Raw genomic sequence first — 25,467 nt, 5'->3', positions numbered from 1 at the left:
CTCACAGAGATCCACCTGCCTCTGCCTCCCGAGTGCTGGGATTAAAGGCATGTGCTACACTTCCCAGCTGAATAATTATATGCCCTATACATCTACACATGTATCAACACAATAGGTTGATTTATATGGGCACCATCACACACACACACACAGGTTATATGTTATTTATGACAACTATGATGTCACAAGGCATCAGCTCCATAGTCTAATGGGACCACTATTATTTGTGTGGTCTGTCATTAAATAAAATGTCATTATGCAGCATGTGATGGATGGTACATGGACAGACTATCATACACCTCAAAACAAAGACTGACATTTGCATGACTGTCTGAAGAAGGGAGTAGCCATACTTAGGATACAGTATTTGGTGGTATACTGGCATTAAATTCAGTTTCCTGTTCTTCTGACTGTCTTGTGTTGGGCAAGCTACTGTGTCTTGCTGTACTTTATGTTCTTCTGTCAAATAGGCTGAATATGAGCACTGAACAGTAAATTTGTAGCACCAGAGTGGTATTTGCACTTGAATTGAACAAATGTTCTTTGTTTCCATTGTTTTACTGTTCCCTGGGAGTGGTATTTCTTGTCTCCTCTGTTGCAAAATGCAACTCAGGGACTATGAGTGCTGTATAAATAATCCCATTGCTTTCCACTTCACAGGATGTTCCATGCCACTGGGCCTGGAGGATGGAAGGATAGAAAACAAGCAAATCACTGCATCTTCATTTAAAAAGTCATGGTGGGGAGACTACTGGGACCCCTCCCGTGCCCGCCTGAATGCCCAGGGCCGTGTGAATGCCTGGCAAGCCAAGGTGACAGCAGCCATATAAATGGTGTTCTCTTGCCTTCCAGAAACAAACAATGACCGCGACCGCAGGGGACTTGGGGGCCCGCAGAGAGTCTAGGATGACTTGCAGAATCAAATAGCTACAGCTCTAAGCATGGTCCCAGCAAAGTCACACATCTTCACTGTGGTCCTTGGTCTGGCTTTGGCTAAAAACAGGGAGGGACAACAGTTTTCAAAGAGCAAGATAGTAAATATTTGAGACTTTCAGATAGTTTGGAAATTTATTCTTTTTGTTTTAAGTAAAATTCAACTATAGATTCGTTCAACGGCTATTTGTTGAACACTGTGTACCTTGCATTGCTATGAATGCGAGGATGGGGGGAGGACAAACACAGGAGACCAGGACATGACACAGCTAAATAAGCTCTCTCCCTAGAACAGCGAGGGACCTTAAAAAGCACACAGTTATTGCATATGATATGGAATACATATGTAGAATTTAAATTGGTATGCAAAGTAGGTTTTATTGTGGCATTTTCATACGTATGTGTCATCATACTTGGTTCTTAATCATTCCCCTTCAGCACTGCCATCCCCCAGTCATACATATTCTATTCCTCTATTCCCCCATCATGGTCCATAACAATAAGTCAGAGATCACAGGGAAGTCTTCTACAAGACAGTGACTCCTAAGGGAGGAAATGGGGAGGCTTTAGTGCATTTGTAAACAGGCTGATCTTAACAAAAAGAAAGGCTTAACATCTTCCTCAGTTCACGTTTTTCTTTAACCATTTTCATAGGCAAATAACAACAAACAGTGGTTACAAGTCGATCTGCTCAAAATCAAGAAGATCACTGCCATTGTAACACAGGGCTGTAAGTCTCTGTCTTCTGAAATGTATGTTAGGAGCTACAGCATCCAGTACAGTGACCAGGGCGTGGAATGGAAACCGTACAGGCAGAGATCCTCCATGGTGGACAAGGTACGGATGCCATGCTGGGAAACTGTTTCCTGGCGAGACTAAGAGAAGCATCCTGCATTTAACAAGTCTGATTATGTGCTGCTCCCCTAGTCTTCTCACAGGGGAACCATTTGTGTCACTTTTCTGTCTTAGCCACCTGTGAAATAGGGAAGACAAAATGCCAGGGGATGCAATGTGGCTTTCATTACCTCTGAGAAAGATGGTGAACCTGTCCAGAAAACCTTCTGCTAAATAATAAAAACATTGCTGCAGGCAGAGCCGGTGCTTGTAGCAAATCAGATGCCCAAGACCACAAGTCTCTGTGTGTCACGCTGCTGTTAAACAGGAAACGTTTGGGAAGACTACTCTTGTGGTGAAATGAATGGCTCCATCACATTCCTAAGTCCCTCTACCTTCTACCAGGTGCTTAAACAATGCTGCCAGAAGCAAAGCCAAGGAAATATGCTGAGTGACCCAGGAATGGCAACTGGGCTAAAAGTAGGAGGAAAACTGTTAGGAATAAAGCACATGGGGGACCTTGGCAGATTCCATGGCGGGCAAGGGACAAGTGTGCCAGGCAGACAGAGCTTAAGTGAAAACTTTATTAGAAAGGGAAGGGAATGGAGTGATGGAAGGGAGAAGGGGGAGAGAAGAGAAAGAGAGGGAGAGACAGAAACAGCGAGAAAGAGAAGAGGGAGGCAGGAAATGTAATGGCTTCTTCAAGGTCACATGGTGACAAAGAAGCTAAAGAAGTTACTCATGTCAAGTTTATTTTTTTTCCTAATTTGACACACATCAGTAAGAAATGAGCATCTTTTTTTTCTTTTTTCTTTTTGGTGGAGGGTGTTGAGACAGGGTTTCTCTGCGGCTTTGGATGTTGTCCTGGAACTCACTCTGTACACCAGGCTGCCCTCAAACTCACAGAGATCCACCTTCCTCTACCTCCGAATGCTGGGATTAAAGGTGTGTGCCACCGCCACCCAGCTGAAATGAGTATCTTTAAGGGGACATTGATCTGGCTTGTGATTTAGTAATTTACTGATAATGATAAAAAAATTGATGACTGACTCTAGTATAAGAGGATTTTAAAAAATAGAGATAAAATATGAATGTCCATGCTGCAAACTTTGACAGTTCTACTGTGCTTTCCTTTCAGATCTTTGAAGGAAACAGCAATACCAAAGGACATATGAAGAACTTTTTTAACCCACCCATCATTTCCAGATTTATCCGCATCATTCCTAAAACCTGGAACCAAAGTATTGCACTTCGCCTGGAACTCTTTGGCTGTGATATTTACTAGAATTGAAGCCATAAAAAGGAAAAGAAAGAATAAAAACTGAAGAAACTTCTTAAGGCCTAAACCATTTAGAGTAGACAATATATTATGGTTATTTTAAATGTTAACAAATTTTCTGCTATTTTTTCTAATAGAGAGTAAAGTTTATATAAGAAGCCTTTACAATGTTAATTCATCGTTGCCATTGAGGTGGCAGCTATTATTTCTTCACTAATTTGAATGTAGATGGGAAAATATTAAGTACCAGCAAGATATGACTGCCTTTTACTCTGATTAAAGATATTAGTAATGTAATAGTTATATAATGGAATAATATGGTTCACTGTAGCTCTTTACAATCCTGTAGGTATTAATAAAAGAGATATTACTTTCAGAAACTGTTCATAGACCTAGAAAACTTTTATTCCTATATTTCCACTTTAAAAACAAACTATAGTTTGTAAACAATGGAGACAATAGGGAAAAAATCTTGCTGTAATGAAGTGAAAACTTAAAATGCCCTGTGTTGGGCTGGCTTGCAAAAACCTGATGGCCTGAGTTCAAGTCCAGAACCCTCAGTGGAAGGAAAGAACTGATTCTGAACAGATGTCCTTTGACTTCCTCCATGCAGCTGTGGCACATGTGTGTGCCCATGCCCACGTATAAGTACTAACAGGAAATAAAAGATTTTACAAGCCCATCTTTCTATGTCAGCATGAGTCTCCGGATTCTCCATGAGCAAAGAAACAATTGAGCCTGTTTCTCACATCCCAGGTAGACTTGTACATCTGTCTTGGCCTTGTTTGGGACAGGTTACATCTATTGACATCCAAGGGTACCAGCCATCAGAAATTAAAACCCAAATAACCTTGGGAGAACTAGTCATGTGTCTTGGCTTGATGGAAAGGTTGGCACTGTGTAACTCACTGTTTCAAAACTTGGGTTCACCTCAGGGAAGGCACTTACCTGTAAAGAAGAACACCGGGGCTGTTGGCACAAGTGAAGCAGTTCCTGTTAGAGCTGCTCCGGGCCAAATTGGCAAGTGGGTTAAGAGTTCTTTCTGTGCCTTCTTTCTTGCCTTCCCTCGCTCGGCAGCTTCAGTTGGCATGCTTTTCTCTGAAAACTTGAAATCTGGTGGTGCTACACTGCTAGCCAGTCAGTGGAGCCTTTTAACATCTACAAAGTCACTTGGGATTGGGCACTCCATACGGATAGGAGAGTCATTCAGACAGTCAAAATTGTTTGGTTTTGTGAAATAAACCACCCCAAAGCATAAGCAAGAGTTGTGCTAAATATACATGAGGTAATAGATAAGATAGATGACTGATTTTATAGTGTGCATGTACATTATACACCACAAATACAATTTGTCTAGATTAAAATATTAATGGCAAAGCATCCGATTTATTCTCTTTCATGATGCTGTGGGGTCACTGGGCTCAGTTGGACAGTTTCATTGCTGGCTTCATTTGGTGTCACTCATGTAGTTAGAATGAAGCCCTGGCCTCTCAACTGGACTCCTAAGGGGATTTACATGAGTACAGAAACTGGAGCAGTGGAGGGGGTGGTCCTTTCTGTCTTTTGATGTGTTTCAGTTCCAGTCTCCAATACTTGGCTTCTGTGTGTGGTTGTTACGGAATTTCCTGTCCAGTTCCACAGCCACCTTACCCAAAAGAAGCACACAGGTGCTATATTAATTATAATACTATTGGCCATTGGTTAGGGCTTCCTGTTGGCTAGCTCTGTCTGAATTACTACAAATTTCTATCAATCTATGTATTGCTACGAGACTGTGGCTTACCCAGTAATGCCCAGCATGATGTTACTCCTCTGGCAGCCTACACGGTGATTCTGTCTCCTCTGCCTACATTTCCCAGAATTCTCCTCCTCTCCCAGTCCCACCTATCTTGCTGCCCTATTGACCAACAGTGTTTTATTCATCAACCAATAAGAAAAGCATATGTACAGAAGACATCCCCATCATGTGGTCTTCCACTCAATGTCCCCAGTGAGTAGTTGGCTTTTTATATGATGGTTAGGGTGTTCTAGGCAAATGCTCAAATGCCAGGAAGAAGAGATCCTCATGCTTTTTAAAGTCTAGGCTCAGAGCAGAGGCATAGCCTCACTCCTGCCACATTCTACAGGTGAAGTAAGTGAAGAATTGGTGAGCCAAGATTTGGTGTAGGAGGAGCCATATGGGTATGCATACCAGAGGGCATTGTTCACTGAGGGTTTCTTTAGAAACTACCAGTTACCTATTGCATCTTCTAGTGATCCCTGTAGATATGTGTGAGAGCTTTCAACACCCATAGAGTAGTGACTTTCTGGAAGTATTTATATTTCTGTTGTGACTTTTGTTTCATGATTCATTTTACAGTCCTCCCAAAATTTCACTAAGATTTTCATTTTGTTAACAGAAACTGAGAATCTGAAGTTTTTTTTTTTAATTTCTTTTTTCCAACTGGTGGATTTGCTTTTGATTCATCTGCAAAAGGCCCTATGTTCAGGGCCTGGACTGAGGTGGCTGCTCAGCTGTCATGCTTTCGACACCTTTAATTTTAAGATAAAAAGTCTGACATTTATATTTTTAATAAGCCCCATGCATTATAAAGCTAGTCCTGTGTATCTCTACTATAGAATTAGATGGTCTCAGCACTCCCTTCTCTCTCTTCTGGGTCTCACTATGTAGCCCTGGCTGGTTTGGAACTCACTAGACAAGGCTACCCTTGAACTCACAGAGATCCACCCACCTTGCTGGAATTAAAGGCTTGTGCCACCACACCTGGCTAGGATTTCTCTTGATCTGAAATCTACTGAAGTATAATTGGGGTAATAAATATTATGTGGCAACATAAGAAGGGGAATAAATGACAAGGTAGTGAAACACTTAGCTTTGTTAGCTTGTCTATTAGATAAGACTCCAAAGGAAAAGTAAATTGTTCAAAACTCGTACATGCTAGTTTCAGATATATACTCAAACAACCCAAATGGAAGTTATAATGTGAGTAAGCCACACCCTTAAACAGGTAGATATTAATGTGAAAAAAAAGTTTAAGTATCAGCAAAATGTTAGGGCTATAAGTGACTTTGAAATAAAATACAGTTCCACTTTTTGTCCCTCCCTTTGAGGAAGTTTAGCTGAACTTACAGCTTCGGTACCTGGTCTGTCCTCCTCTGACACAACACAGCGCACTGATTGTTATCTCGTAACTGGTCGCTAAAGAGAGAAGTGAGTCACAAAGGAATTATGATTTCCAAAGAGAAACCAACAATTAAAATCCTAGGCATTATTAGTCACTCTAATTGAAAGTTGGAGAAGAATAGTTGAGCGCATCTCAAATACGAAAATCCTCAGTAAATGTTGGACTACTTCTTCAGAAGAATTTCAAGTACCAAAAGAAATACCATGCTACCTTTCATAACAAAAATTAAACAAGTATCATCTTTTGTGATGAGGACCAATATAACAACTCAAGGGGAAATGTTTGCCATATGCGAAAATAAAATGATTGATAGGAAAAGCACAGGGTATAGTTGGACAGTAACAAGACTTTAAAGTATTTATGTAAAAGCTTTGTCTCTGGTCCCTATTTAAACTGCCATCAATTCCTCTGTATGTTTATATTAAAGGAAAGCTTCTTTGTGTTTTAGGAATGATGCTCAGTAGGTCCAGACCCTTGTTTATTTTTTACTGGCATGGAATTCGGTGATCGTCCCTGGTGTGCCTGTTTTCAATGCCTTCCCCTAAGGACTTACTCTCCCTCTGTTGGGAGCCCGTCACCACTGCTCCCAATCTTTGTTCATATGTTTGCTTTAACAGAGACTTGTGATATCACTGACTCACTTAGTATTCTGTTTGTTTCTAGACCAAGTTGACCTCAAACTGGCCTGCCTCAAGTACACATTGCTTTTAATTGCTGCTCTGTTTTCTACCTTCCTTTTCTCAGGAGTTGGTATTTATCTGCATATACAGAGTTCCAGGATTTTCACAGAGGGTAAGCCTTGATTCCTGAGGCTAAACCAGTGACTGAATGTAATGCTTGAACTTCTTTAGTAGATATCAGTGATCAGATTATGTTTTTCTCAAGAATAGGAACAGTTAATATTTGTTTATATACTGAGCCCTCGGACCTTCTTATATGAGATGCAGAAAAATTATAGAAAATTGGAAAATCTAAGTGGAATTGTCTTAGTGTTCTTTTGGTGTGAAGAGATGCCTTGACCAAGGCAACTCTTATGAAAAGAAAGCATTTAATTGGGGCTTGCTGACATTCAGGGGTTTAATCCATTATTATCACAGCAGGAAGTATGACAACATGAAAGTTGACATGGTGCTGGAGAAACAGCTGAAAGTTCCACGTCTGGATCAGCAAACAACATGAAGAGAGAGACATTCGGACAGGCTTGAGCATTTGAAACCTCAGAGCCCACCCCCAGTCAAGCCTATGCTCCAATAAGGCCACACCCACTAATAGTACCCCTCCCTGGTGCCCAAGCATTCAAATGTATAAGTCTATGGGGGTCATTCCCATTTAAACCACCACAGAAACTAAGTAAAAAGCTTATTTCAAGAAAAATTGCTTGTAACGAGAGGAAAAAAGCCAAGTGGTGGTACATGCCTTTAATCACAACACTTGGAAGACGGAGACAGGAAGCTCTCTGAGTTTGAGGACAGCCTGGTTAACAGAGGAAGTTGCAGGAGAGTCAGGACTACTCAGAGAAACTCTCGTCTTGAAAAACTAGAGGTGGGGGCATTAACCAAAGATAAACTAGAAAAATTAGTCAGCACAATAGATTATACTATGCATTGTGAAGATCCCATATTTTTTTCAATACACCAGATAGACTAGAACATTATACACTATTGACTGGTGGTGATAATATGGTCTGATATTTCTGAGTATTATAAAGAATGCTCCCTATCCTGTAGTTGGATAATTGAGCTAGCACGCTAAATTAGAAATGAATTGGGAGCCCGACGGTGGTGGCACACGCCTTTAATCCCAGCACTGGGGAGGCAGAGGCAGGCGGATCTCTGTGAGTTCGAGTCCAGCCTGGTCTACAAGAGCTAGTTCCAGGGCAGCCTCCAAAGCCACAGAGAAACCCTGTCTTGGAAAACCAAAAAAGAAAGAAATGAATTGGGAGCCAACACTCAACTAAAAGTAAAATGCCAGAAGATTGGGGAAACAAGGCTCCTGAGGCCAGTGTCGCGTGCACTGTGTGCATGGATCTAAAGAGGGCCCATATTCATATGCATGCTCCAGTCACGAGTATTTCTCCAGGCAGGGATTTAATGGCCATTTGGCGGCAATAAAATCAAGACTGCATTTCTGCAGGTATCCTCTCTCATCTCATTCTAATAGAAGCAAGTGCCATGGGAAGTCAGATGCTTTGGGAAAATAATGGGAAATATGGGATTTTATAAAATTGTTTTCATTCATCTAACTTCCTTCCTGTTACTTTAGAAAAGATTATCATTCTATTTTGTCAATAGAATAATCTTTCACACTCAATTCCCTTACACTCTATCCACAACCTGTGGTGGGGACATCAATATCCACTCATTGTATGCATCCGTGTATTCTGATTCTTCATCTAGTACACACTAATCATATCAGAGAATCAACTCTTCTGAAAACCAATATAACATACACAGAGTCTTTCGACTTGGTTAAAGAAATATCTATTGTAAATAAGATCAAGAAAGGATACCACAAAGAGTTGTTCTGGCAAAACCTTCGGTACTCACAAATTTATTTGAAAACCTCTAATGTTGGGCAAATACTCTGCATCAAGCTCTATGCTCAGCCACACAAATTTCTAACTCTTAAGGCCTGGTTTTATTAATTACACAGGTTTCTCTTTGTACTGCTTTGTAGTGTGTTGTCACACACTTGACACAGATTCTAGATAAACAGTTTCTCCCAGTTTGAGGTCACTCGGACTATAAACCCAGATGTTGAAATGCAAATATATGCTGGCTTCCCAAACCCAGTGTTTGCTCTATGAAGTTATCATTCAACAAGATGAAAGCTCAGGAAACTAAGCCAGGTTTATATTTAACCACCTCTCCCATCCTCTTCCCCAACAAATCCTATTCCCTTACACTTTATCCGCCTACAATTTTTTAGCACTCACCGGGTAAACTGTCCCCTCCCCCCACTTTCAAAATAATTTTTTTCACAAAGTCATATTTCTAGCTAATAATCGATTGGTAACTGGAAGCTGCTTGGACAAGAAATTAGTTTTCCAATTAGTTTCCTTGTAGACTGAACAGGCTCCAGTGGAGGGGTACACATCCCAGAGTATACAGCCAGCACTCATAAGTTGTACTGGATGCATTAAAAAAATGAGGACTCAAAGTTAGGTGGCTTTGAGATGAGGAGGAGATCTGGATGGAGTTAGGGGAGATGATGAATATAATGAAAACAGAATGTCTGAAATTCTCCAAGAGTTAGTAACTAAAAAACACAGAGAAACAAATTAAATACAAAATTATGACTAAGACGGTAGCATTCTACTACTAAACGCAACATTTGACTTCAGCAAATTAACGTAACACACCATGTAAAATTAATGTCAGTCATCTTTTCTTAGAAGAAAAAAATGATTTTTGTGATGCATTTTACCAAAATACATTTGCTGTCTGTGTTTCGTCCCCAAAGTGCTGGCCTACTTAACCCTTTCAAACCTCCTCTCCCAGTGAGGATCTGCGGACTGTGATCTAACTTAATTCGAATGGGGGGGAGCTGTTCAGTTGTCCCAATGGGGTCTGCAGGCTCTTAGCACCCTGCACTTTGCCTTCCTGTCTCCCTCAGTGGCCAGTTCCTATGAGCAAGCCTGAACCTTGTGTCCTCAGCACAGGCGGGCAGTACGTTATATGCAGCTGGCTAGAAACTACTGGAACAGCTCAGCTCTAAAACACTCCCATGCCACCCACCCTAAGACCTATTAACATCGCCAGTATTTCCTGCTTCCACACGACTCTGGCTTCGTGGTTTCACTGCCTCTATACCCAGTGTGCACCCATGGTTCATTAGCACTGCTTGCAATCCTGTGGACAACTCCAGTTTGTTAGAGCTGCTTTCATCTGCCTTACCTCCTTCTAGGAGGAGGAGGGAAACTTCCATTTTTCGTCGTAGATTATTTCAAAAATATTAGGATCTCCCAGTGAATTCAGTAAACTTCTATATATTTGTCAAAACTTATTGAGCGCCAGACGGTGGTGGTGCGCGCCTTTAATCCCAGCACTCGGGAGGCAGAGGCAGGCGGATCTCTGTGTGTTCGAGGCGGGGCTGGTCCGAAAGCCTCCAAAACAATACAGAGAAACCCTGTCTCGTAAAAACCAAAAAACAAAACAAACAGACAAACAAAAAAAAAAACTTATTGAGCTATCCATCTAAACTTGGGTGATTTTATTAACTGAAAATTATACTTTAATAAAGTTGTTAAATTTGCTACTCAAAAAAGAAAAGACATCTGAATTCCGGCTGCTCCCTTCTCCTCTGCTTATGAATGTACTCCAGCCTCTTCAAGAATAAACAGAACAAAAGGTAGGTGAAAATTCACTCTATTCCTGTTGTTAGAATTCAGGCATTATGCTGTTCTGACCCTGTTTACCTGTCAGGATGCACTCAGCAGTACCCTGGCCAGCCCAAGGTCCTATGGCTGTAACATGACTACATAGTTTGCATGCGGGTGCAAAGGTTCCTTTAAGAGGCAAACTCCGCCCACCTCTTTCTGACATCTCTCTGAGGAGGCAGACAGATCCCGGTCTGTTCTGTCTCTCCCCCCTCTCTTTTCTCTCTGTCTCTCTCTCTTTCTTCTCTCCCTTCTTACACTCCCTTCCCTTCCCAATAAAACTTCCTTCCCATGTAAGTTCTGCCTGATGGCATGTTTGTCTCCCACTATGGATACACTGTGGTCCTACCGCAAGCCTTATTCCCAACACCTGTTGTCTGCACTAACATTGAAAGAACTACTGTTAGCATCCAGGCATATCTGGTCCACCCCTGGCATCCTCCCTTGCCAGTAGTCAGGTTGTACTCTGAATGACTCAGAGTCCTGACAACATCTTCAGCTAGCTGCTATAGCTACACCCTTTTTAAAAGGGCTGAACTCTGAAGCCGGGCATTGGTGATTGGTGGTGCACGCCCTTAATCCCAGCACTCAGGAGGCAGAGGCAGGCAGATCTCTGTGAGTCCGAGACCAACCAGCCTGGTCTACCTATCGAGTTCCAAGACAGGGTCCAAAACAATACAGAGAAACCCTGTCTTGAAAAAAAACCAAAAAAAAAAGGGGGGGCTTATCTCTGCTTATTCTTCCTCTTCTTCCTCCCTCCTATTTCTCCCCCGCCCCAGCTCTCTGCACCTCTGTCTCTCTCTCCCTCTTCTTAGGAGGCTGCTCTGTGCTCCCTCTCTCTCTCCCCTCACCCCCCCCATAAACTCTTCACATGAGTTCTGTCTGCATGACTGTCTCTCACCATGGTTTGAACCCAACCCACCAAGGTCCCCCTCATGCAGAATCATAACAGCTACTAATTGATTCTCAAATTTATCCGAAGTACTTGTAGGTTGACCCATTATGGTATTAGGTAATAGAAGATCACATGTTTAAGATTAATTTTTGTGTGTATGTAAGGCTCTGTGTAGAGCATTAAGATGGATGGTCCTTATTTTGTTCCCTGTGCTTCCTTAAGAAGTAAATACTTTGCACCAGAGAAAACTGAATCTTTAGGAGAGAGTACTAGTGGACCTTAACCCAAGGCTGCCGAGTGCTACAGCGGTGTCTGGGTTCCGAACCCATTCTTCCTGGTGGTTGCTTATCATTAAGCTCTTTGTTGTAAGCCACATGACTATGTCTCCGAGAAGGCAATGGTAAGAGACGGATTAGCCAGTTACTTATGCTTCCATGCATTTCTCTCCCTCTAATGTAAAATTCTCGACTTCATGACTCAGTCACATCCAACTATCCCTTGCCAGTAGCTGGCCATGCAGCTTGGTGGGAGAGTGCTTGCCAAACATAGGGTTTGAATCACAACACTGAAGTAAAAAAGAAAATGAGTGGTGGGAGAGAGAAGAAGAGAGAAAGGGAAAGAAATGAAAACTACTTGGCAGGATACAGAATTGAAGTCCAATGGTCTGAGAGAAGCACCAATCACATCCTAGGTCTGTGCATCCTTTCTCCTCACCCCCAGTCTAGAGACCCAACCTAATAGATTGCACACAGCATCAAGTACACTACCATGAGCCACATTCCAGCCCCCACGTAGATCCTTTTGTATGTTTCCAAGCATGAAGAGCTTCTGCCCTAGAATCCTAGAATATAGTGAGAGAAGACAGGGTTAAAATACAGAATGGTCTATGTTGTCAGAAATGTATGAGTGAAGATACAGGATCTCCATGTTCTAAGACAAAGATGAGTTCTTTCACCCGTGGATGCATAAAGTTGGTTTCATCTAAATACTTTAACACTGAAACAAATAACCAGGGTGACTGTGGGCACGGAGTGCTTCACTCAAGTATTGGTTAGACATTATAAATCTACAACTGATTTTCAAAAGAGTATTAATAAAGACTGAAGCCAACCCATGAGGATTTGGAAGTTTGTCTGCCAAAATACTTATTAGATAACTCCTATGCTCAAAATACCAGAGTAAACATGGGAGAAGATAAAGAATACAGCTGGTTCTTAATCACAGAAAAACCAGCTCAGCTGAGCATAGTAGTACACCTGTACTCCCAACACTCTGGAAGTTGAGGCAGGTAGATGGTGATTTTGAGGCTAGCTTGATCTATGCAAGACCTTTTCTCAATAAAATAATAATTAATTTATACTATAACACCGACAGTAATAATCACAACTTGTGGCATAGGAATTCATGCATATAGGGACTAGAAATTATTTACCTGACAGGATGTAACAAGGGCCTGATATGACATGTGGAGCAAGTAAACACAATACTTAAATGTCTCCCTCACTCTTAAAGATATCCATGCTCTATTGAAACTCTAGCCAAGATCACTCATCAGCACCTAGAAAATACACAATGAGAAATTTTCAGGTCTGGGATCAATATTCAGACTGAGGTTCAGGGAGAGTGTGCCCTTGTTAGTCTCTTATCTCTGGGAGGATTTTACATGAGATAGTCTTCCACAGAAACACGTGAAGAACCTATAAGTGAGAGAAGAAAATAATAGGGTGTGCTGGTGTGTTTGGTGTGCTCATTTACTGTTAGAGCGAAAGAGGAGAATGGCAGAGCAGAGACAGCTCCATGGCATTGGGGATGTCAATGCACTTGGAAGATCTGTTCTTTTAGTCCATTAGTTCTCCAAGATGACTATCTGATGGGAAAAATCAACACGCCCTTGTTTTGGTTCATTCTGGATTTCTTGTGACTCATTCTCATGGGACTATGAATGCTGAGTTTAGAGATTGTCAAAAGAGCTCACTTACCTTGTCGTAGAAAACAGGACTTAACACATCTTCTTACAAAGGCTTGGTACAGTCTTTTAAAAAGAAACAGACTATCAGCATATAAAATATTTCCATAGTCCTGTCAGTATGGATCCCATCTGAAACCTGTTCTATATGGAAGTCTTTCTAATGTGAGGACATGGAGAGGCTGCCTCAGCTGAGTCAAAGGTGATGTGTCCAAGCCTGCCATTTTGCAATGGATTGACTGTCCCATCCCTGGGAGCTTCCAAAAAACACACCAAGAATTCTGGGTCAGATCAGTGCTAATTTTCAGAGAAAGCCCAGCAGTAGGGCTAAGACAGCCGGTGAAGTGTGGCAAGTTGGCCCTCTCCTGATTGTGCTCTTCTCATACCTTTCAAACCTTGCTAGCAGTGTGCCCTACTCCTCCCCTCTTCTCATCCATGGTGATGGGAGCCTAGGTGCTTGATCCATGTGTGAGGAAGGCAGCTGTGTTGGTAGGAATGGGGATACAAATGCCTACAAATGTGTCAGTCTCTGTCATCATACCATGTCATCGGTGTCGAGATGATATATTCCTTTTCCAGGACTCAGTGTATTCCTGCCACTGGGGCAGAGTCTCCCAGCTGAGTCAATTTCAATAGCAGGGAACTTTACAGCTAGAAATCATCGGCTGCAACTCTCATGTTAGAGGAATTGAGGTTGCAAGATACAGCCACTTACTCAAAGGCATATAGCCTACTTGACCTACTGAGCAAGAACTTAGAGTTAAGAGTCTCTTCATCAGATTATCTTTGGCTAAAATACATCTCCCCAAATTAGTGTGTATAGTCTGTATGATTCACACTATCCATCTGGATAGCCAGTAAAAGCAGTGTTCCTAAGAATATAAATTCCATTTTCTTACTGAATCACAGAGGTTAACACTGTTTATGATAAAGCCCTTAGATTGGAATTGCTACATGCCAGCCTGTTTTTAAACTTCAAGTAAGCTTGCTACCTATATGGCTTTTGGAGTTCCAAGAAAGCTCAGTTTTTAGGAAAGGGAATTTGGGGAATAGTGGATGGAATGGAGATAGATTTTTCTGTGGTCTATTCTAAAAAAAATGCCAAAATTCAGTATGAACATAGCTTCCCAAAAGAGGGATTAATAAAAGCCTCATATCCGTTTACTATAGAATCCCCATCATGGCTGGACCATTTTGTTTCTTTTGCCATTGGCCATCTACTCATTTTTACCTGGTGTGGACTGCAGGGTGACCATTGCTGCTTGACTGCGGTCCAGCATTTCAACACTGCAGACCACACTTCTCCATATCTTTATCCTTTTACTTTTAACGATCCTCACTATTAACACCCTTCCTTTTGGGAGATTTATATGGGCTTTGGTAAATGATTAAAATGTATACAATGGTAGCTTCTCTAAATAAAATAATTCTTTGGAAGAAAATTCCCTGCCACCACAGAATCAGGAATTCCATTGTGCACTCCTAATTATACCAAGAACAGGAATGTTAAAGATTAACTAGACACCTGATCCCAAGGATGAAATGCCTACAGTTCCCAGACCCTGAGACCATTAAAGGCAAGGGTGCAGTTAACAAATACGGAGAAATCTGGGCTGGAGAAATGGCTCAGCCTTTAAAGGCTAGATTCACAACCAAAAATATAAATACAGAGAAATCAAAACGGTATGGTATAATGGGGAAACAGTAAGACATTAGGACCTTCCTTTTTGGTAGCGTTATGAGGGAAACAGGCCCATATAGGAAGACTAAGAAATTGTAGTACAACCTGGCAGTGGTGGCACATGCCTTTAAGGGAGGCAGATGTGGAGCTCTGTGAATGTGAGGCTAGCCTGGTTTACAGAGTGAGTTCCAGGACAGGCTCCAAAGCTACAGAGAAACCCTGTCTCTAAAGAAAAAAAAATGTAGTATAGTGTGCTCAGAAGAAGTCCTTTCCCAAGGTTAGGCATTTGGACAAGGGTCTCCATTACCTTGGGGGCTTGAGGAAAGTTCCTGCTTGACAAAGCAGTCATTCTTCTTATCTCTAGCAAGAATCTATGACCCTTTCATTAACATATGGCTAGTGCCTATTGTGGAGGTCCAGGCTGGCTAGCTTCCTCAGCTCCTTATCCCAAGCCACATCCCTGCTCACAAGTCCCTTGTATCCAGTTTAATCCTATGTGTAACTCTATAGTATAAAAGGTATAATCTTTTCTTAATAAAATGTTGCGGGCAGCCATCCTGATTCCATCCTCAGATCACATCAACCGTGTCCTGTGTCCTTTAGCCCACCCGGTGACTCCACACATCCTCTTTGGGACCTGAACACCCTGCTGAAGCAGGTCTCTGGCATTCGCCAAACTTGTTGGGGTGTCAGTGGATGTGGAAATGGGAAAGACTGGGGACTTTATAGGTGGATGAGGGCTAAAACACAAAAGTTATAATAAAATGTGAGAATACAATAGAAGTAAACCCATAGTTCCAAAGTAGAGAACAGAGCAAGTGCCCAAGGAGCCAGGGAGAAACTGACGTCATAGCCACTCATTTATTCAATAAATACAAATTGAATGCGTGAGCACATTGCTAAGCATCATTCTAGAACAGCAAGCCAAAGCAGAGTTAATGCTTTCATGGGGCTCTTATTTCAGTGTTCACTGGAGGAACATGGAAAGTAAACATGCAAGCATCATGCAATAAAGCACGTGGACATGAGTGGTGAGTTGGGAGAAAATGAATAAAGTAGAGTATTAAAACAAAAAGTGTCTGGGATGTGTTTGTGTGCTACTTTAAACAGGACCAAGTATTAACTAGACATGGGGGCTGGAAAGATGGCTCAGCTGTAAAGAGCAAGGGCTGCTCACCCAGAAGACCAGGGCTCAGTTCCCAGCACCCATATGGTGGCAACAACCAACTGTAACTTCCAATCCCAGGGACCGGATGCCCTTTTCTGACCACTGAGGTACTGTGTGCACATGGTGCATAGACATATATGCAGGTCAAACACCCATACACATAAATTTTTAAAAAAGATAAAATAAAATTGAAAGAACCAGACCCTTTAGCAACCATGACAGGCTGCAGAAAGGACTCAGCAACATGTGCTTGCCTGACCGCCTAGCAACTAGGAAGTCAGATACCCTCCATGTGGCAAGTAACCAATCAGAACTTAGCTGGCAGGCTCTGGACATGCTTTATGGTAAAACCAGAGGAACCTTAACTTTACAAGCATAGCAACCGCCCTGGGAGGGCCTATAGGCCATAGCAACTGGTTGACCAATCAACACAGGACAGGTTGCTCAGGCCCAGAAGTGCACCAATCCTGAGACTGTTGCATACCCCTAGACACTCCCCTTTTACACTCTCAACAAATTCCCCTGCCTCATGGTTTCTCTGGGTTCTTCTCACCCCACCCGCTGTGGCGAATGCATAAGTACTTGAGTTAAGACAGTTAACTTGCTAAACAATAAAAGACTCTTTGCTTTTGCATCAGAATGGGTCTCTTGGTGATTTCGGGGTTCAGAATTGGGGCACAACAAAAATAACTGGAAAGTAGTCATGGTGAGTGTATAGGAAGAGCTTGTTGTGGCTGCAGACAGCAGCAAGTGCAAATGTCCTCATGGGGGAGCACTCTCAGAGGATCTGGAGAAAGATGAAGTCTATGTGACTTTTCCAGAACAGGAAGATGAAGAGTTTAAAAAATCAGTCTCTCTCTCTCTCTCTCTCTCTCTCTCTCTCTCTCTCTCTCTCTCTCTCTCTCTCTCTCTCTCTCTCTCTCTCTCTCTCTCTCTCTCTCTCTCTCCCCCCTCTCTCTTTCTCCTTCTCTCTCTCTCTTTCTCCCTCTCTCTACCTAACTACCTATCTACCTACCTACCTACTTACCTAGATATAGATACATACTAGTGGGGGAGAATGGATCAAGGCAGGGCCTTATGGGCCACTGTGACTTAATTTATCTGCCAAAACTCACTTGAAATTCCCTGTTGTGAGCTGTGAAGAGGCAGGGTAACATGGATCTTTGAAATGTAATTAAGTAATGAATACTCTGCTCTGCAGAGTGGGCATATCTAGTCATGGAGTAATGGATTGAGTTGAAAGGTTCTCTCAAGAATGGTATTATAATTTTTTTTAAAAAAATGTTTGGTTCTGGTATTTGTGTGTGTCCCTAGAACAGTCTGATACCCCACATTACCTCAGAAGTGTAGAGTCCCCAAGCCAGCAGGGAGGATCTCAGCAGAAGCTAAGCTGACACCTGTACCATGCACTTGGACTCCCAGAACTATGAACAAAATAAACCTTTTTTTTTTCTGATGAATTACTCCATTTGTGATATTTGGTTCCTGAAACAGAAAAAAAAAGGCTAAAACACTGACTGTAGTAAAAATTTAGGATTTACTTCTAAATTTTATGGGACTGCATTGGGGATACCTAAACAAAAGAATGATACAGTTTATTTAGGCTTTAAGAAGATCCCTCTGGATGCTGCGCACATGGTGGAACTTTTTGAGACTGGCAAATGGTGGTTGTATTCTAATTTAGAAATCAAAAGGTGGAAGAAGTTAGGCAGAGCCAGAGTGGAGTAGGGGAATGGCACTACAAAGAATGCACTGGACATGCTCCAGAGTACTTTCCCATAACTCCCTATAGGTGTGACAATGCCTCTCCTGCTTGGTAACACATTCCCAGCCCACACAGAATGAGCAGCAGATTAATAGGCAGCCCTTTTGTTAGGATGCAACATGATACAGCTCAACATGTTGACAACATACAAAATTCTGGGTCAAGTATTCAAGGAAAGGGGCGGAGACTCACTTAAGAGCTGAATAAGCATTTTGCTGCCACATATAGTCTTTTAGTCCACAATTACTGTCAGGACACAACGTACTTCTGTTTGTGAAAGCCATCACAAATTTAGGAACATCTCAGGGGCACAACCTACAGTGGGACTTGGGTAACTGATTCACAACTGATTTCTGATATGAATCCTCTGCCTATAGACTGTCTTATAAAACTAAACACAATGCCTTAAACAATGGGTTCTCAAAAAACACGTTGAAGGAATAGATCGATAAGGAAGACTGATATTCTTTGTGGTCCCAGCTTTAAACTGGGGAGGGTGTGTGGTTTTAGCTATCGTACTTACAGAACTGTAGTAAAAATCTAATATCCAGTGAATGAATTTGAAGGCATTCAATGCATTGTTTTCCAGAACTACATTGATGTATGGAGCCATTTTCCCTCCATACGTATGAGGAATTGGTCCCAACATTATGATGCTTATAGATGGGCTAGTGCACATCCTCTTATATGCTTTAAGTCACCTCTGGAATATTTACAGTATTCAATACAATGTAATGCTATGTAGATAGCTGTTTCCCTATGATGTTTAGGGAAAATGAAGAGAGTTTGTACATATTCAATACAGATGTGATTTTTATGAATATTTAAAACCCATGGTTAGATGAAACTATGGGTCTAGAATCCATACAGGGGAAAAAGAAACTACATATTGAAGTGAAGAGATATAAATTAGGAGAACGCCGGGCGGTGGTGGCGCACGCCTTTAATCCCAGCATTCGGGAGGCATAGGTAGGCAGATCTCTGTGAGTTCGAGGCCAGGCTGGACCGACAGCCTCCAAAACAATACAGAGAAACCCTGCCTCGCAAAACCAATAAATAAATAAATAAATAAATAAATAAATAAATAAATTAGGGGAACATAGGGGCTGCATGATGTGGAACGGCATTAGAGTTTATGTGTGTACAACTATACACTTTTTTTTTTGTTTCTCTCTTGGTGAGCCTGGTAAGATGATTTACATACATTTCATGACTTCAAGTTTAATAAGCTTTTCAAAATGATCAGGCTATGATCATATTTTTACCTAATTCTATTGTTCATATTGTAAAGCACATTTTAAACTGGGCCCAAAACATTTTTCAAGTTTTATCACACCTCATTTCCCTTCTCTGTTCCTTCTATCTTCCTTTGGAGGCCATGGAATGAACAAGCGGATCTTAGTTCTTCCTTTTGTTTTAAAGTCCCATGGGCTAGGGATGTGGCTCAGTGGTAGAACATACATGTAATATGTGTAAGGCCCTGGGCTTATTCCCCAGTACTGTAACAAATCATTCAATAAATACAAAGAATAAAATTCTGTGTGACACATGTTATTTACTGTGCATGAGAACAGACCACAAGATATACAACAAAACCCACGTTAAGAGTTTTATTAATAAAGAGTAGGGAGAGGGTGTGCACAGGCCAGTCTGAAAGAAATGGGGGGGTGGGGGCACAAGGGAGGGGGGGAGAAAAACACACAGAGAGGAGAGTCTGGTGTGGCTTTTAAAGGTCACTTAGTGCATGCGCATGGGTTTTACATGGCCACACCACCAATACCCATGGATTATGCAACCTTGCTGAGCCCGCAAGCAAGGCTCTGGTATGACTAGGCATTTTGCCTGAATGCTGATGGCCACGTGGGTGGCCGTGGGATCCCGGAAATGACAACACAGAATATGCCTTTCCAGCCTACACTAGACCAAGTGTTAAAAATGTTTGACTTGTCCACACTTTTTAGGTCACTGCTTGTTCATTTAGTTGCCTTTAAGGTTTGCTATGAGTCACACAGAAAGCATTAGAATCAAGATCAGCAGAGGGCTATTCATCCTCTCGGGTTCATTAAGTTTCTTCAAGTTGTTAGTTTCTGTGCTAGATAAACAGGAGACACCAACACCAGGTTTCTGGTGTCAGTTCAGTCACTTTTTCAGTAAACTCGAGTTAGTAAAGATGTTCATTTACTCATTCTCCTTTGCCGTATCTTATATTAATGAGTTTTCTTTCTTAGTAAAGGTTTGCCCTTGTTACCTAAAGTACTCACGTCATCTTCCAGATTTTGTATGTTATGTACTTGTAAGTCATTTATATTTCAGTCATTTGTTTTTATATGTCCCATAATATTGTTTTAAATTTGCTGGGATATATCTCAGTGGCAGGGTGTTTGCCTACCATACACAAGGCTGTGGATTCAAGTTCCAAGAGTATAACAAAAAAGAGTGCTTCAAACATGAGTAGATAGTTTTCTGTTATTTATTAAATTATCATTATTTTTATTTAATTGAACAAAATAAATTCTCATAGACATAGGGACCAATTTTTAAGTTCCCTGTTTTGTTTCATTTTTATATCTGTCTACTCTGTAAATATTGTCAAATTGATTTGATTACAAAGCTTTTAAATTTTGTTTTGATATCTGCTGAGGCAGAACTCTCTTAGCAATCTTCCTTTGTATGGTTTTATTAACCATTCTTGGACATTTTAATTGTGTTTTATAAGCTTTGTGATACCTTTCCTGCTACCAACTGGAAAAAAAATCTGCCTTTAGAAGTAATCTCAAAGTTGGGTAGGAAGGGATAGGAAGGTGTAGAGGGCAGTAATGAATGGAGTTGAAGTACAGGGTGATGAAAAATGTTCAAATATATTGTATGAAATTCTCAAAGAATTCCTAAAACTATTGCAAACAACAACACTGCTTCTCAACAGCTCTCATGACTACCCCTGTAATCAGGAATGTAGTAAAAACAAATACTCTTATATTTGCTAGTGAAAATGTAACCTATTAAAAAATTTAAACACGTATTCTTCAACCAGGCAATTCCATTCATGGAATAAATGAAATAAAGCATATGTAAACATTTATTGTGCAGTGATTTAATTATAGTACTGTTAACAATGAACAAAAACTAGAAACAGTATATAAGGCCACAAGTAGAGAATGGTTAAATAAATTATAGTACACCCACACAACATATTACCATGTAGAAGGAATTTGATGTATATCTTATTATGTGGGATGTTCTCCACATAGTACTCCACAGCAAGATAAACAAGAACAAGAAAAGTGTATAAAATAATCCTACTTCTTTCAAAATGTATGGCCCTACATATGAATGAGGAAAACATTTTTCAATATCCTGTTTACCTGTAGTTCATGAGAGAGCATAAAATGCAGCATATATAAAGAACTCTTGTAATTCAATAACAAAAAAAAACAGTTTAAGAGAAAAGACCTTAAATGGACATTTCTCCAATGAAGATATACAACCAATAAATACATAAAAATATGTTCAACATTATCAGTCTCTGGGGGGGGGTTAAAAGCCAAAACCATGAGATACCACATCACATATAGCTATATAGGCAACCCCGTAGAAAGGAAAATACACATGGAAAAGTGTGTAGAAAAATCAGAGGCTTTGTATGTTGCTTGTATAAAGTAAAATGGTACAGTTTCAATGGAAAACAGTTTGGCCCTTCCTCAGTCAAAACAGAATTTCTGACGGATGCAGCAGTTCTTTCCTTGGAAACACACATCTAAACACACACAAATGTTTATAATTCACAGCAGCCAAAAATAAGAAAACAAACCAAATATCCATCAAATGATGACTATATAAAGCAAATGTGGTTCATGTCTCAACTATAAAACACAAATAAGTCCCAACTTATGTTACAGTGTAAACAAAACATATTGTCCTTATGTTAGGTGAAAGAAGCCAGAAGTGGAGTTCACATGTATGAAACTTTCAGAGTAGATATATTCTTTAGAGGCAAAGGCACATTAGTGTTTCCAGGTACTGTGTGAGTAAGGGAGACTAAGTGTGTAAGTGTGGGTTTGCTTTCTGGAGTTGAGAGCATGTTTTATTCCTACAGAGGAGTGAGGGCGCCACAGTATTCAGGAGGTACTAAGACCATTGAGCTGTCTGTTTCCATATTGCTTATTTTGCCTTATGTGACTATTATCTCAGCTTTAAGGATGCCCACTTTCATCCCATCTGAGAAGCTAAATGGGGTTGCAAGTAGTTACTACTCTCATATATATATATGTGTGTGTGTGTAAATGTGCAAATTTACTTCTGCCTTAGTTTTCTATTGTTGCAAATTTGTACAAATGTAGCAACTGAAAACAATTACAACAGCTAGGCTCACAGCAGTTGAGTGTAAGCAGATGGGCTTAGTTAGGATCTCTGGGGTTTCACATCAAATCCCAGCTGTAGGCCACATTCTTCTCTGGAGGCTCTGAAGAAGAATCCACTCCAGGCTCTTTGAGTTGTTACATGGTGGTGGTGGCAGTTTTTTTGAGACAGGGTCTCACTATGTAAGCTATCTGTCCCGGGACTCCTTATATTGTTCAGGTTAGCTTAAACTTTTGCTTCAAGTGCCGGGATTACAGATGTGTGCTACTACTCTTGACCCTTTGAGGTTCTTAGAAGAATTCAGGTCCATGTGATTGTAGGACTGAGATCCCTGCTTCCTTGCTGTCAGCCAGGAGCCAGATTCTGTTGTCCCAGGCTACCCACATGCCTTGGTTCATAGGCAGCAGAAAGTCAAAGCCTTCTTAGCCATCAAATGAATTTGACTTCCTTTACTACTACCATGGAAGAAAATTGTCTGCTTACAAGGGGCACATGTGTTGTGTGGATAATCTTTTTGTACACTGTGAAGAAGTGTCTCTGCCTAAGGTGCCTTCTGATTGGTTTAATAAAGAGATGAATGGAAAGGATAGGTGGAGGAGAGTGGAGAGAGAGGAGCTAGGAAAGACTCTGAGGCTGGGCAGATTAAGACTGTAAGACAACGGGGGAGTTGGACATGGAATATGGAGGAGAGGTAATGAGCCATGTGGCAGAATGCAGATTAATATAAATGCATTAATTTAAGTTATAAGAACTAGTTGGGAACAAGCCTAGGCTAAGGCCAAGCTTTCATAATTAATAAGAAGTATTGGTGTTATTATTTGGGAACTGGAGGTTCAAAGAAAGACCTATGCTTGCATTAACTAGATTATTTTTGTCACAAAACGTTATGCAATCACAGGAATATTATCAAATTCACAGCTTCCATGCTACCTTAAAATGGATAGATATTATATAAGGACAAGGGTCATTTTGGATCATCGTTAGAATTCTTCCTCTTTCAGAAAAAAAAGAAGTCACTTTCTATCCAATTCAAGAGAAACTTTAGGTCCACAGCCACACTCATTGCAAAGCAGTTTGGAAGTACTTCTTATTCCATCTATAGCAAGGAAAGTGATACATAGATTCCGTAGGTTCCCAAGCCTCAAGGAAAGGATAGAAAGCCAACTTTAGTGGATAAACATCTCAACGTGAGGCCTGTGATGGCTTGTTGGTTTATTTTTCTTCCCTTTTCTCTACTGAAACACTGCATGTACATGCAAAGCAGCCAAAAACTACCCCAGCTTTCTTTCTGTAGTTGTGAAGAGAAACTGATATTATGGTGGGAATTTAGGTGACTATATATTTGATAGACCAAAAGTTCTCTTACATTTTAGTCTCAGAGCCCTTGTTATTGAGGCCTTTTGATTTTGGTGGGTTAGAACTACGATATTATCGGATAGTAGAAATTTCAAACTAACACACAAGCATATGTCCTTTTAGCCTACAAACTGATGATGATATCATCACATATTATACAGCCTCTGGAGTGTAAAAAAGAATGAAGTCTTCAGACCACCCTGAAAAAGACTCGGTGAAAGATGTCAACACCTTACATTTTTGCAAATTGATCCACTCCCGCATTTTGGTGTTCTCTCGAATATAGCTTTATCTGGCGTGAGATTAGAACAGAGATTAGAACCTGTGAATCTAGCAAAAACTCATACAGAGGGCGTTGAAGGAAAGCACTGGGCAGTCCCATCATGTTTCGCCCTTGGAAACAGACCGTTTTTATTGCCTGTTATTTTTTGTTTTAGTGAAGAAATGTTTGTGATTGCTTTAGTGAGTCTGGATTTTCCATTCTCCTTTTAACCAGTGTGTAAGAATTGATTTTGTAGAAGGAATTAAAGGATGCAAACTCAGATGGCCCTCAATCTGAGAGTGGAATCTCAAGACTGGGAGTCATCGTTCCCTGGGGTGCAGGAGTGCGCTGATCTGAGCCAGGTTTTGTAGTCTAGAGTCAGGAAGCAGGCAGCTGGAGTGCTGGGGAGGAGACTAGCCTGTCTAGGTAAGGTATTTTTCTTCAAATAGTGAGGTGGGAGACTGGTTAAGAAACCTCCCAGTGTGGGGGTGGGGCCGAGCTGATTTTACCTTAGCAACCTCTGGGAATTTCGTGAGCTGCATGCTTACCGGAACTTGGAGCCTATTTTAGGGCCCCGGCCTTCAGGGAGATTTCCTTCACAAGGGCTATACTGTAGTTAATTGTTCTCTGTATCCTGCAAACAAAAATAGTGACGAAATAAAGCAAACCTCTCGCTGACCAGCTCGTTCATCTCGTTTTCTTTCGGTCTGTAATAAAACAACAACAACAAACAAACAAAAAACAAAGCTCGGCCGGGTGGTGGTGGCTCACGCTTTTAATACTAGCACTAGGAAGGCAGAGGCAGGCGAATCTCTGTGAGTTCAAGGTCAGCCCTGGTCTACAGAGCCAGTTCCAGGACAGCCTCCAAAACAACACAGAGAAACCCTGTCTCGAAAAACAAAACAAAACAAAACAAAACAAAAAAACAAAAAAGCCAAATCAACCAAATAAACAAAACCAAAGCTCAGCTCTCGGGCTTGAGTCTTTCCAAGGCATTGCATTTTCCCGCCTCAAGGTTAAAGGTGTGCAGTCCTGTGTCACAAGGTCTCCCGGGAGGAGGACCGACTAGACACCAGAGGGCCAGCGGGGAAAACTAGGTAGGCTCACGGTGCGGAAGTGCACATCCGGGGATCTCGCTCAAGGGAGCCTTCCGGACTCAATATTAGAAAAAGCAGGTGACCGAGCCGAGGCGGGAGGCAGTGGGGGTAGCACGTGGGATCCCCGCCACAGGGTCCAGACACGATTCCCACCTGTCGGGTGTCGGAGAGACCCTCACATCAGAGGGCTGGCGCACCGCCCGGGCAGCTACTGACCCGCGGGAAGCAGGGACGTGGACTGTGATTGGCTGTGATGAGGGGGGCGGTTCTAGGGGGCGTGGCTCGTGTGCGCCCTGCGGCGGGCTAGGCGGC

General features: G+C 41.5%; 1 protein-coding gene and 1 long non-coding RNA gene across 3 annotated transcripts in view; one reads left to right on the top strand and one right to left on the bottom strand.

Annotated features, from left to right (window-relative positions):
- Nucleotides 1–3,728, top strand: part of F5 (coagulation factor V) — a 69,085-nt gene extending 65,357 nt beyond the window's left edge. For both annotated transcript variants that reach the window (XM_040738158.1, XM_040738157.1), the window contains 3 exons: nucleotides 661–812; nucleotides 1,588–1,770; nucleotides 2,906–3,728. In XM_040738158.1, coding sequence (XP_040594092.1) covers nucleotides 661–812; nucleotides 1,588–1,770; nucleotides 2,906–3,052 — 482 coding nt within the window. In that variant the 3' untranslated portion in view covers nucleotides 3,053–3,728. The remainder of the gene's footprint in view (nucleotides 1–660; nucleotides 813–1,587; nucleotides 1,771–2,905) is intronic.
- Nucleotides 3,729–3,874: 146 nt separating this feature from the next.
- On the bottom strand, nucleotides 3,875–25,461 carry LOC121136817. Its single transcript, XR_005873967.1, has 7 exons — nucleotides 25,309–25,461; nucleotides 24,607–24,692; nucleotides 17,657–17,804; nucleotides 13,484–13,536; nucleotides 12,937–13,062; nucleotides 6,177–6,245; nucleotides 3,875–4,691 (listed from the first exon to the last, which is right to left on the bottom strand). It is a non-coding gene; the product is annotated as an uncharacterized LOC121136817 (long non-coding RNA).
- Between the last annotated feature and the right edge of the window lie 6 nt (nucleotides 25,462–25,467).

Source organism: Mesocricetus auratus, unplaced genomic scaffold (assembly GCF_017639785.1).
Source record: "Mesocricetus auratus isolate SY011 unplaced genomic scaffold, BCM_Maur_2.0 Super-Scaffold_100676, whole genome shotgun sequence".
Classification (NCBI taxonomy): Eukaryota; Metazoa; Chordata; class Mammalia; order Rodentia; family Cricetidae; genus Mesocricetus; species Mesocricetus auratus.
Note: the sequence above shows the minus strand (reverse complement) of the source record. Positions and strands in the feature narration are given on the sequence as shown.